Source organism: Festucalex cinctus, chromosome 1 (genome assembly GCF_051991245.1).
Source record: "Festucalex cinctus isolate MCC-2025b chromosome 1, RoL_Fcin_1.0, whole genome shotgun sequence".
Taxonomy (NCBI): domain Eukaryota; kingdom Metazoa; phylum Chordata; class Actinopteri; order Syngnathiformes; family Syngnathidae; genus Festucalex; species Festucalex cinctus.
Window position 1 is genome coordinate 55,050,221 of NC_135411.1, and position 13,518 is coordinate 55,063,738.

The 13,518-nt window shown below is 41.3% G+C and overlaps 2 protein-coding genes across 7 annotated transcripts in view; one reads left to right on the forward strand and one right to left on the reverse strand.

Annotated features, from left to right (window-relative positions):
- Positions 1–563: 563 nt before the first annotated feature.
- On the forward strand, positions 564–5,248 carry p3h4 (prolyl 3-hydroxylase family member 4 (inactive)). The gene is made up of 7 exons (XM_077495093.1): positions 564–1,307; positions 1,669–1,818; positions 1,906–2,077; positions 2,622–2,750; positions 2,828–2,973; positions 3,470–3,553; positions 4,571–5,248. The coding sequence occupies exons 1-7, from the start codon at positions 855–857 to the stop codon at positions 4,721–4,723; spliced, it is 1,287 nt and encodes a 428-aa protein (XP_077351219.1). The 5' UTR covers positions 564–854; the 3' UTR covers positions 4,724–5,248.
- A 501-nt stretch (positions 5,249–5,749) lies between these two features.
- Positions 5,750–13,518, reverse strand: part of LOC144001106 (disintegrin and metalloproteinase domain-containing protein 11-like) — a 29,713-nt gene continuing 21,944 nt past the window's right edge. For 4 of the 6 annotated variants that reach the window (XM_077495119.1, XM_077495151.1, XM_077495141.1 and 1 more), the window contains 5 exons: positions 13,384–13,489; positions 12,045–12,164; positions 11,799–11,967; positions 11,613–11,724; positions 5,750–9,326 (listed from right to left, as the gene is read on the reverse strand). In XM_077495119.1, coding sequence (XP_077351245.1) covers positions 8,995–9,326; positions 11,613–11,724; positions 11,799–11,967; positions 12,045–12,164; positions 13,384–13,489 — 839 coding nt within the window. In that variant the 3' untranslated portion in view covers positions 5,750–8,994. Of the gene's footprint in view, positions 9,327–9,413; positions 9,432–10,266; positions 10,358–11,612; positions 11,725–11,798; positions 11,968–12,044; positions 12,165–13,383; positions 13,490–13,518 lie in introns of all 6 variants that reach the window. The other 2 variants (XM_077495123.1, XM_077495132.1) reach the window with 2 other exon arrangements.

Consider the following 13,518-nt stretch of genomic DNA (forward strand, 5'->3'; position numbering starts at 1 on the left):
GAAAATTACACTTTTTTTTCTTCTTCTTCTTAATATTCTGTTCCAGTTCGTGGTCTTTAATGTGTACACCAGGCATGCTTCTTCAAGCTGGTGTATTTCGAACCTGCCTGCATATCGAACGTTTAAGGAAACTAAAGGGGTGGGGGGTGGGAAGTTGCATTGATTCAACCTATGCTGATTACGTGTTCTGATGTTATTTATTTATTTATTTATTTATTTAGGTTTGCATACATTTCTGGTTCCACTTGTCTCAACTTGTCAGATTGGTTAGAATGTAGGCAGAAAGTGAACACATACAGGCTGAAATGTTAGGATTTTGTTGACGTTATACACTATTTAGACGATGTAATAATGGCATTATTATTATTATTATTATTATTATTTTATTATTATTATTTATTGAAAATTACACTCCCACAATATTGTATTTTGGTTCGTGGAATTCTATTTTCCTATCTAAAAATGTATCTCAACGTGTCAGTTTGGTTGGACTAGAAAGTTTTACTCATAAAATGTTTTAGATATTTATTTTCCTGACTTGTTGGGGTTACAAACGTGTATTAATGTGTTTTCCAGCCATGTGAAACATTTTGGTCAAAGCACGAATAAAACCGGAAACAAATACCGGTCTTCAAAATACATTCGCCCTAAAGAGGACACTGACCAGACACGTTAAAAACAAATAATAAAAAAATAAAGTTTCGCATTTATTTTTAAGACCTCAACCGGATGTCGTCGCATTCGAGGTTTCTAGCTGGACGCGTCTCTCGCTGCCTACGTGCAGCCCGTCGAGGAGACAAGTTTCCACTACTTTTTCGCGACCCTGTCCCGGGAGCGAAGGACGGCGGTCGACGATGCTCCCTCGCGGCGTGGCCACGGTGACGGTGTTAGCGTTTCTAGCCTCGGCCCTCCTCTCGGCTCGGGCCCAGTACGAGAAGTACAGGTTCCGAAGCTTCCCCGCCAGCGAGCTGATGCCGCTGGACTCCACGTTCGACTACGCGATGCAGCAGTACACCGCGCGCAACTGGGCCGAGAGCGTCAAGTACCTGGAGCACAGCCTGCGGCTCCATCGGCTGCTGCGGGACAGCGAGGCGTTCTGCGGCCGCAACTGCAGCGCCGTGAGCCGGGGTGACGAGGAGGACGACTGGCACCTCCGCGTCGTACGACACATCCTCTTGAGGGCGGCGTGCCTGAAGAAGTGCAAGGCAGACTTTCCCGTGTTTCAACTCGCGCACCCGAGCCGAGACCTCCTGGACAGCTTCGAGAAACGGACGCCGTATCGATACATACAGTACGCCTACTTCCAGGTGAGAAAATAGTGCGGAACAAAAGTTGTGTTGGAGCTAACATTCAGGGCAATTAGTTGAGCTTGTGCCACGTCTCCCCAAAACAATCCCCCACTGTTCTCCTGCTCCTCTGGCGGGCTGATGTGGCGAACCCCTTACCCCACCCACCACAACATTAGGCACACCTGCATAATGTTACATTAGAAAACACCAAACCTAAGTGAATGTTTTTGATATTACCATAATTTGACTTACAAGTGAACCCAATTTAAACTGAGTGTCTTCCCTAATGACCTAATGAAATGGCTGGTACATAAACTGTGGTGTTATTACACCGGGGAGTACCACTGGCAATGTTTATTAACTTCTACCCCTCCCACAGCTGAACAACTTGGCAAAGGCGGTGTCGGCGGCCCACACCTACCTGAAGATAACCCCCAAAGACCCCCAGCTTACCAAGAACATGAACTACTACAAGACACTGGTGGACGTGGACCCCTATCTCATCGACCACGAGGAGCAGCCATATGAGGTTCACATATTGTAGTTGAAGCCTGCTTTTTGCCACTAAACACAGCCTGAATTGTCAGTAATTAAAAGTTGTATGTAATGTGTTTAGAGTGTGTTTGTGAAGAGCGTGACGCTGTACAACAGTGGCGACTTCAGCGGCAGCGCTCGCCACATGGAGCAGGCTGTCACCTCCTACTTGGACGTGTACGCCACCTGCGTGGCCGCCTGCGACGGATCATACGAGATCCTCGAGTTCAAGGACTTCTATCCAACGCTGGCGGGTCGGCGCACACACACACACACACACACACGATGTACGCATACGAATAAAGTTCCTGTAATGTGAAAATAAATGTTTTGTAAATGTGACCAACCACAGCGAAGAGAGTTAACTTGTTAAAAGTTTGATGTGCAGTAGCTCCTCTTCAAAGGGGAAGTCAACCCACCAAAAATTTCTTCTAACTACGGTATTCTTGTTAATATTGTGTTTGTGGAATATGAGTTAAGCAGCAAAATCCAGCAGTTTTTATCAATATCAGAAGATTTTGCCACTTGCTGTCGACTAACAACCAATCACATCTCAGCTTCAGAAACAGGTGAACTGTGATTGGTTGTTGCCTGAGTCCTGAGCGACTGTGATGTCATTTTCAGTCGACAGCAAGTGGCAAAATGGCCGCCCCCTGACATAGATTAAAAATGGCTGGATTTTGCTGCATAACTCATATTCCACAAATATAATATTAATCAGAATGTCATTTCGACTAGTGAGATCACATATAAGCATTCCTATGTGTTATTTGTTGACTGTTTTTTGCTTCTGTTCAGATCTGTACTTGGAGGCGCTGAAATGTAAGGTGGGCTGTGAGCAGCAATTGCACCCCAGCGTGGGGGGCTTCTTTGTGGACAAGTTTGTAGCCACCATGTACCACTACCTTCAGTTTTCATATTATAAACGTAAGAGTCTTCTCCCTCTCTCTCTGGTGTGCATAATACAGTACGCGGCTACGATTATACTCTGCCTCCCCCGCCAGTAAACGACGTAAAGAGCGCCGCTCCGTGCGCCGCCAGCTACAGGCTGTTCGACCCCGGCGACCAGGTGATGCGTCAGAACGTGGACTACTATCGCTTCTACCGGGAACAGTGGGGCCTCGCCGACAACGACTTCCAGCCGCGGCCCGTAAGTCTCGAAAGCTCGAGCGTCGGCGCTAACACCGTATCGGCGCGCTAATTAGAGAGCTGGGCTCCTTTTGCCAGCTGCAACGTCACATAAAAGCTCGCTCGGTGCATTTTAATTGGATCGTAATGCCAGCTGTAAAGAAAACGCCAAATTTGTCGCTTGCTGTCGTAAAAATAAAAATGCACATTTGGTTGATGTTTGTGAGTTTTGTCTCCCCCTGTAGGAGGCCTCCATAACTACCATTTTGATGTTTTAGCTTTAATTGAAACAAAAGCGGTTTATCAAGTGTATTTTTTTGCACTTGTTCACAATTTGTCAGCTAGCATTCATTTGTCCATATTAGTTATTAAAAAAATATATTTTACTTTTATATTATAAAGTATTTTATTTAATATGGATGAATAATAATAGACTCTTCATGATCTTTTTTTGATGAATAATGAAGAATACAAAATACAATGTTACAATTATGTGATCAATTTGTCTCCCTCTGCAGGAGGCTTCCAGATATTTCAACCAGACCACGAAACAGATGGACATGCTGCAGTTTGCAATCAACTACCTGCAAACAGAGGACGAGGTACGTACATCACATGGACAAAATGAACATGCACGATTATGTTGTGTATGTTGTGTTTCTGCAATACTTAGTGGAAGGGTGAGGCAGGGGCAAATACAAAAAAACATTACATTTTAGAGCAGACTTGGTTCCAACATACTTTTTTTAAGTGGACATGAGATAAGTCACTTTTTCCCCAGTGAATAATGTATCCAATAAAACTGTCTTTTTGGCCTTGGTGGAAGTCTGCACGCCCATGTATTTATTGAAAAGGGATTATTTTATTCACTTGTAACTTCAACATATAATTTTTACACCTTGAAAATGGATCTCCCCATTGGATAGTCTACCGGCACGGCCGGTTTAGAGTGCCTCGTCATCCATGAGTGTGTGCATGTCTCGGAGACAATGTGGAAGAGAAAGATTTTATTTTATTTTATTTTATTTTATTTTATTTTATTTTATTTTATTTTATTTTATTTTATTTTATTTTATTTTATTTTATTTTATTTTATAATTCCGACATGACAGCCAGCCATGGGCTTCTTCGTGCTGGCATGGCCGCTTTAGAGCGCCCCATTGTCACAGTGTGGAAAAGCCGCAACCTGGTTAATTATCAATTTTATTCATGCAAACCACTAATTCCTCATTTTATAATCTCTCACCAACAATCTCCTCATCTGCAAAAGTGAGCAGTTGTCACCTGACCCTGGCTGAGACAAAAATAGCAGAAAAAATATGCCTTTTTTTTCTTCTCCTATCAGATTTCACGCTGATTTAAGGAGCGCTTGTGGTGTTATGTCTATAAAAGGACGGATTATATATATATAACAACAACAACAAAAGTGGAGAGTAGGCTGTACGGGCCAGATGTGAGGTTGTTTTCCGTCAATGGCGTGTGGTATGTGGTCAGGAGGTGTGGACCGCAAGATGCCATAACTTTCAATCCCCACGCAGAGGAGGGCCACAATTCTAGGCTGACACTTTGACTGAGAGGAAAAGAATCTCAAAATGTCTGCTTACTGTCGTTCTTTGAAGGGCGAGGTGAGTCCAGAAGCAGCGGCCGCCTCCCAGCGCTCCAAGCGTCCCGACGCAGAGTTCGAGGGGGTCGGGGACTACGAGGAGTCGCTCATGTCCGAGTGGTGGCAGGAGCCCAAGACCAAGTGGGACATGGGCGAGGTGCCAGAGTGAACTTTGAACCTGAAGAGGAAAGGAGGAACTCATCATGTTGATCGAGAAAAAAGATTGACATGTTCGCTCTTTGGCTGTCATCAGCCTTTATTATGTGTTGTGTTTTTGTTTTTGGTTTTTTTTCTCTGACTTCATCTGTGCCACACCCTTGCAGGTTCATTTGGAACAAAATCAGCTAATGACGTCCATTTTTTTATACCAACAATTGTCTCCAAATGAAAATATGATCATGTTTTTCTATTCAATTGTATATCAGCTGTATTTTTCTCAGTAATTTATTGTTTCTTTTACGACTGATCAGGGGGAAAAAATGCCTTACATTTTCGCCATTGTCTTTTTCTCTTTCTTTCATGTTGTATAAATATTTTTAAATTGAACATTTTTTTTCAGAGGTTTTAGTTTTACATAAAAAAAAAATAGATCTTTATAAGAGAACATTTTTTTAAAAACTCATATTTATTTATTCAGAAACAATATACTTTATATTATATTCTTTATTATAAAGTATTTTGTGTTTATGCATTATTTTTGACTATATGTGTGTTCTTTAATTATATTATTTATTTTATTATATATATTTTTGAAAATGGTGTTTATTTTATCAGTTTTCTCTATATTGTTTAACTTTACTTGTAAAAAAAAAAAATGTTTAAAAAAAAAAAATGTTTAAAAAAAAAAAAAAGTTAAATATTTTAGAGTATTACGTTATTTTAGAGCAGGCTTTTATCCAAAGTAATTCTTTTTACTACAAGTAAATACTACAGAGTATTTTTGATTTTGTTTTGTTTTTTTTTGTAAAAAGAAAAATGTAAAAAAAAAAAATGTCAAACTACTTTACATTCCATATATTTAGTGTTTCATTAATACGATCTAATTGATAATACAGCGAAATATATCCCACTAAGGGAAAAGGGAAGTTTTTTTTTGGTTGTTTGTTTGTTTTAACACTAACATGAATACTTGCATATTCTTAATCTATACAAACTCAAACATCCCATATCAACAAGACAAGACACAAGTAGAGAATACGTTGAATTTCTTTTATTTCTTTTCCTCTTCACTTGTTTCTATCCTCAAGGCTTTTTTTTCCTTTTTTATTTTGTCTAAATTCAAAAAGTGTCTAAAAATATGGTATTTTTTTTCTCTTTTCAAATGATGATTGATAGCAGCTCTGCACATTACACTACACACGCTCTGTATTCCTACTATGTACCACACTAGTGTATCCCGCACAGTGCAAAGCTCAAATCACACCCAAAAAGTGCACGTTCATGCACAATCACACTCGTGGCGGCTCACGGGAGGGCATGACGTTAAAAAAAAAAAATTGTAAAGAAAATATTGTCTTTCAAATTATTCACCCCTCAACCATATAGCACATTAACATTCAGCATAGCTTGCACATATTTACATAAACAGCTCATTATTTTTGTGACGTTGTTACTGCAGGAAGTGATGCACCCGGGGGCAAAAAAAAAAAAAAAAAGGCGACTTTTCGGAAGAATTTAGTAGGAAATCACACAAAAAAGTGAAGCGCTTTTGCATGCTGATAATTGGGGGGGAAAAAAGTCGTTCGCATGACATCATGTGAGACCTTAGTGTCTATGGTTCACATTTAGCTTTTTCTTTGGCTTTTGTTGTTGTTGACGCTCCAAATGAAAAAGCAGCTTCTGCAATTTTCTGCATCATATCTTTGCTAGCTTATGTTTTCTGAAGACTGAATTTTACACGTTTTTACAGTACCTGTATGTGTAAATATTAACAGTGGTTAACTCCTTTTTACACTTGTATGGCAGTAGATACTGTTAAAATGTTACTGAAAACAAAGCCTGTATAGTTAATAAAGGTTTTAAAGTGGCGCCTTGAGATTTCCCCAATAAAAACATTTGTTGTAATGTGTATTTTAAAAATAGCACTCCGTCATATTGTACTTTATAAAAGAATACAGTAATGAGACATTACATATAATAAATAATAATTCAATCGTTTTTTGTCTTTTGATGTGCCCGCGTTAGCCACCTGGGGGCAGTATAAGAGAGACAAGACCGATTGTTACTGTTTAGTTTGCCAAAAAAATCCAACCCGGAGTGTAATGAAACAGTTTGAAGTTTGATTTTTTTTTTTTTTTTTTTTTTTAAGGGAAAAAAAAAATCATCTGAATGACAGCTCATTTCTGTAAAAACTCCATAAATCTGGTATCTCAGAGCCACTATGTAAAAAAAAAAAAAAAAAAGTTGTTGAAATACTTTTTGTATGAAATCCTACTAATTAGTGTTCTTCCAATCAGAAAGACGAGCTTTTCCCAAACATTAGACATAATTATGACCCTGTTAACGTGACAATGGACAAACACAAACAAAGGGGAAGTCCCTGATGTTAGGTGACATTCTTCTTCTTGTCGTTATTACATTGAAAAGTTGAAGGGCTCCGTAGTGACATGCACACGTTCCTCTTCTGCTCCTTTAAAAACCAAAAAAAAAAAAAAACAAGTGTTCGCTTAAAATGTCCAAAGAGTAAAAAGGTGGCGAGAAGAGACAAGAGTCAGTGAAATGTACAGTCTGGCATTTACAACGAGATACGCGCTGGTCCTGTCAACAGAAGAAAAAAACTCCCACAGTTCTTCAGTCTTCCTGAAACGGGTCCACTCGGACCAGTCGGTTGGCAGTCGGGATAGAAACGGTTGGTCGCTCCTCAAGTTCTTCTTTGGAAAATATGCTTGGAATTATCACTGTAATGGCGAGGCTGCCCATTTGATCCAGATTATGAAGTCCGGGTCCAGATTTGTTCCTGGGCTGTCTTTATCCAAACCAGGTCCAGACAGTCCAGATCGGGTTCAGACTAGGCATGGGACGACTGTTGATTTCAACAACATTGCTGACTTCATAGCCTCTCTCGCTCCCATTATTTGTTTGATTGCAATGACTTTTACCCTTGTTGAAAGTGCTGGCTCTTTGTTTTGTTTTTTGTTAGTTTTTTTTTTTTTATTTGGATGGAGGTGCACTGCGGTTTGGTAGAAGCAGGATTATGCAAAATGTGCTTTATAAAAGAGTAGAAGTATTGGAGCAAATATCACATTTACTAGAGTGACACCCATCCCTCTTTCACAAGTTCAAGTTAGTTTTAATATATCAATATAACTTCTCTTGAAATGAACATTTGCATCCAGCTACGATAGTTAGCATGTCTACAATTGGTCAAATAATTAAATAGCTGATAGGCTAATTAGTACCTCCCCATTTTCTGAAAAACATACTTTCACTGTGGTATTATATTTTAATTCTTTTTAAAAACACCAAGTTGGTTATTTTTATTATAAAGTTAACTAATGTAGATATGGAGCATGTTCAAGATTATTAAAAAAAAAAGGCTTTGAGTTTGCACAAACATTTCAAATAATAAATTTTAGAGCTGCAATTCAGTTACAGTTATAGTGTGAAACCTCAATATTTTTGCTCACGGTTACCATACTGACAGAATGTGATACCGGCCCATGCCTAGTTCAGACCTAGTCCAGATTCGGTCCAGATTTGTTCAGGTCCAGTTCAGTTGAGCACTGGTTCAAATTCATCATGATCCAGTCCAAATAAGTCCAACACAGTCTAGATCTGGTCCTAGTGCAATCCAAGTATAGTACAGATCTTTTCCAGGTTTCTTTAGGTTCAGTCCAGACCTAATCCCAATCTAGTTCAGATCCAGTACAGATATGTGGCTTGTACAATCCCAGGTTTAGCCAAAATTTGGTCCAGACACAATCCAGAGTAGGACCAGACCAGGTCAGGTCTATTTCCAGTTCAGGTTTGGTTCAGGTCGAGGCCAGATTTGTTCCATGATCGATTCAGGAACAGATATTGCCCAGAACCAGCCCGGTTCCATCCAGCTGAAGTCTTAGTCCAGTCAATATCTGGTCCTGATCCAGTACAGATCTGTTCCTTCTAAAGTCTAGGTCCAGTCCAGTGCAGCCCATACTCACTCGAGAGCTGGTGCAATCCAGATTGAGTCCTAATCCAGTGCAGATCTGATCGGGATCTGGTTCACTTCCTTTCCAATTCCAGATCCATGTATCTAGCCAACAATCAATCCAGTTGCTGTCCCGAGCCAGTCGAGATACAGTCCAAATCCAGTTCAAGTTTAGGCCATTTCAGTCCAGATATGGACCAGATCGAGTCTGGATTCAATCCAGATATGATCCAGTCCAGGTTCTTAAATTGGGAGGAAATGTGCGTGAGCTCTTGAGGCTGTGGCAGGGAATGAACCTCTTGAGCATCTTTACCTTATTTATTTACATATTCAGATAGTAAAAATTTCATGAGAAGAAGTCTGTGGTCCAGGCAGGCAGTGCAGACGTCTTGGCTGATTTGCTCTTCGTCCTGATGTTGGCGGTAGACCCCAGAGTGTCCCGCACAGTAAAGAGGACCGAGGTGACAAGGATAGGAGGACTGGAGAGACGGGAACAGGAGTGGAAGACATTTTGTTGTTGTTCCCTCTTCTTTCTCCAACGTGGACAAGGACACCGTGCAACCAAGAAGAAGAAGAAGGAGAAGAAGAAGACAGGAAGTGGCCAAGACACAGAGACTGATGATGGACATCTTATCCTCCACCAGATCTGAAAGACACATGAAAACATGATTATTATATTATTATAATTATTCTTATCAAATAAAGGGGACAAAACATTAGGGACAAGTTGTACCTTCCTCTCCGAATGTTTCTGCAACCACCAAGCATTTGACAAGGAGAAAAGAGAAAATGAACAAATGACAATGAGTGGTGTTAACGCGTGCATTCCTGCAGGCAGAATACAAAGTGACAGGTCACCTCCATGCTGGACAATCAGGCAACAATTCATATCCTCTCACGACTTTTTGTAGCACAGTTGTCATACTTGATTATCTACCATCGCATTACGTTAGATTATTACAGTAGAACCTCTAAAGCAAAAGGAAAATCCACCTCTAATGTCACACAAATTCACAGTTCAATGAGCATTGTGTTGTTTCATAATAATAATAATTATAATAACAATAACCAATAAACGGATTACTTCCATTCCTGCAAATAGTTTCCTCATATGAACAACTGCAAGTGTGGACAGCTTGTACTTGACTTTAGAGGTTCCACTGGCTTGACCAGTCGTGACATGACATGTAGACCCTCACCCGTCCAACCCTGCTGGACAGCTCATGCACACATGCGCCAAACGACACACACTTACCTCTGACCCTAAAAGGATTCCCTCAATTGAGTTTCTGATTCTTTTCAAGCCATCGGGCTGCTGTAAATATTCAAGGGAGGCGGTCCTTTTAGGCCAGAGTCTCAAACGGAGACAAGAAGCGAGGAGCATGCACATGTGAGGACAGCATCAGGCCTAAGCGAAGGGGGAGTGCTGCGGTGGTCCCTGGCAGGCGAGAATAACCCTAAACCCTAAGAGGGTGTACGTTTAGGTGCAGGATGATGACTACAGCCCTACCCAGAACGAGCCCTGGCAAGCTTGTTGAGCAGCGTGGAAGCAGACAGGAAGGACAAACGCATGCCAGAACTCTTACTTAAATCCCCATCCTGTCCCCCCTAGGACTATAGCTGCCAGGAGAATAGCACCTGCGATGGAGCCTATTATGATATTGGTGCCACTGGGACCTGCGCAGAGGAAGGAGGACAGGGGAGGAGGAGGAAACACAACAACACCGCAAGATAAAATAAAAAAAGCACATCAATTGAAGAGAGAGAGAGAGAGAGAGAGAGAGAGAGCTGCCACGTGGCACATGTGTGAGCCTGCTCTCGTCTACTGTATATCTGCGCAAAAAGCGGCACAACCTGGAATATGTGTACCATTCTCTGTGCTTGTATCCAAATTCACAAGGACAAATTTGTCGGCTGCATGACGTCACTCCCGGCGCGGCTCGACAGCACACACGGATTTACACATGGATGGACTGTCGGTCATTGTGCTACCAACAAGCAGCATTGACAGTCCATTCAGATGTAAGTCAATGTGTCCTGTCGAGTCATGGCGGGAGTGATGTCATGCAGCCGACAAATTCAGCCTTCGGAGGACCCGGCCTTGTGAATTTGGACACGGCGTGTGTTTATTAGGGATGTAGCGATAACGGAAATATCATGATATCGCGATAGTAAAACTGCCATAATATATCGTCGTCGTCATGTCACGATATTAAAAGCAGCACATCTGTTAAAAAAGTCAGGTTGATTTTCAGTTCTAGCACCCTCTGGTGGCTATTTTTTTTGTGCAGTTTAATTTTCACAAGGCATGTTTTGGCCCTTCTATGTTCAAAATTCATGCTATTGGTCAGACACAAGGGGAACATAATGTGATAATATTAAATGTTATTAGAGATTGCAGGTTGTTTGAATGCTTTGCTGCGATGTAAAAAAAATCACAATATTGTGTGTTTTTTTAATTTATTTTTTATTTAGTATGAGCTCATTTTTTGTTTACATTATTGTGACCTTTTTTTGTATCGCCAACCTCCCCAGAATATCGTGATAATTATCGTATCGTGACCTTCATATCATGATAATATCGTATGGTTTAGATATTGGTACATCCCTAGTGTTTATTGCGACAAAGTGTCATTTACTGCCACTGTGGCCAATTCTGGAGACTTTAATAGTGAGCTACAGTGGGGGTGCTGGAGCCTATCCAGTATCTGTCTTCGGCCAGCCAATCACAGGGCACACAGAGATGCACAGAACATATTGTTAAGGTTTTTTTTTTACTTGACTTCCCTTAAGTCAACCTCTTTGTGCTTCTCAGAAATACCCTGGCGACTACTGTTTTGTTTACAAACACTAAAAAAATATTAATGAGAAAGGCTGGTGACATGAAAGGAGGACAGCGTAAAGGAGGAAACCTTAGAGAGATGCTGCGCACCTTTCTTTTCCGGGCCCGTCGGGACTGTGGGCTCGGGAATGGGATCAAAGACACTGCAGTCCTTGCCAGTGTAGTCTCTGTCACAGATGCACTTCACCTCATTGCTGCACGTCTGCAACAACAGGAAAGAGTAGATTGACTACTTCTGTCTGCTCAATGTATGAATTCCACACAAGGATGTTGTACCCCGTGGTCAGAACAGATGCGTCCCAAGTTGGACCCAGCGCAGCTGCTGAGGTTGAAGGCCGCCACCGGGAGGCAGCGTCGCTCCAAGCACATCATGTTGGGCCCGCAGGGGGTGCCGTCCTCCACGTAGCCCAGGTCCGAGCCGTCCTCCAACAGAGCGTGGCCGCCCCTGAAAGAAATGTACAGCACACGTTTCCCATATTCGAACTCAACTGCCGGATCAGAACCCCCCTGAGCCAAACTCACCGACAGTCCAGGTACTTGTTCTGGTGGTAGAGGGTGAAGCTTGTCACGTCACCCTGAAGGTCCCCAAATTTTGGCTTTGTGCTGATGTTGGCGCAGAAGAGGAAGCCGCACAAAACGTCCCTAAACATGACATGTACATGTCAAAAGTGGGGAACTCACACACATTCGCAATTGTCTGCCTATAAATTGTTGAATTGTTTGTTGTCAATTGGTTACTTTAAGGCAGTGGTGTCCAAACTACGGCACATTTGCCATTTGTGGCCCGCCATCCATTTTTAAGTGACCCGCAGCATATCCTAAAAAGGATATTGGTTACTAATACATTTGTTTTATATACTGTAGAGCTCCTCTAAATATGCAAATCAATCATTTATAATTAAACAAGTGACAGCATTTCTCTTCATACCACTGTGGTGAATAGGGCCCCACCGATTAATCGGCTGATTATTGGCCTTCAAACATCGGATTTGGATTTAACTGTAAAATTAAATACACAGCATTAAGAATTACACCCAGTGTATATTTAAATACAAAACATGCTTCATTTTTAAAACATCGCTAGCCTAGCGCTAACAGGAAGTTAGCAAACGCTAAGAGGACGTTAGCATGACTTTGCGACTGTTTTTCCTTCCAATAACAAATATCCACACACAAATATTGCGAGAATACATCCCCACAGATGAGATAACACTATGCAAAGGCACAAATTCTTCCCAATGTATGAAAAACAAGTTATTTTAATAGAATTCAATCGCAACTTTCTTCCGTACTCACTTTAAGTGTGTACGCCATGGATGCACGACACCACACTGCCCCCAAGTGGCCAAAATGCACAGGAAGAGTCAGTGTTTGTTCGGTTTTTTCAGTTGCTATTATTTTTGTTTGTTCTATTCTTATTTCACTTTCTTATTCTTTTTATTTTGTCATTGTCCTTTCAAGTTATAGTATATTATAAAGTTGATATTTCAAGGATTCAAAGACTTTCTTTTCTCAAAATAACACACTTTTCCACGACATGGCATGAAATACAATCCCAAGGTCCGGAGTTGAGATGTTTCCACCCACCAACACACTTTCATTCATAGAATCAGCTCATCAGCATGCCTGATAACAATCCTGATCTTAGTATCAGCTGTGATGGTAGGCAGAAACCTGCATCTAAAACCTGCAAGACTCCGGACCTCGAGGACCGGAATTGGTGAACCCTGACCTAGATGCTAATTAAAATTCATAATTCAATTGTGAATGACGACTGAATTCCAATTCAATTTTTGAATTTGTATTGGAATTGGGGGCTGGCGGGTGGCATTTTGTATTTCTGGTCATGGTCGTCACTCACGGCTTGTTGCACTGAAGCCAGCCTTGGCCACCGGTACCCCGACCGCAGTTCCCTTTGTCCGTCCCTTCGGCGTTCAGCTTTTCGTAGCAAAACCTGTCTGCTGAGTCTTGACAGATAAATAAGAACAGGGTGATA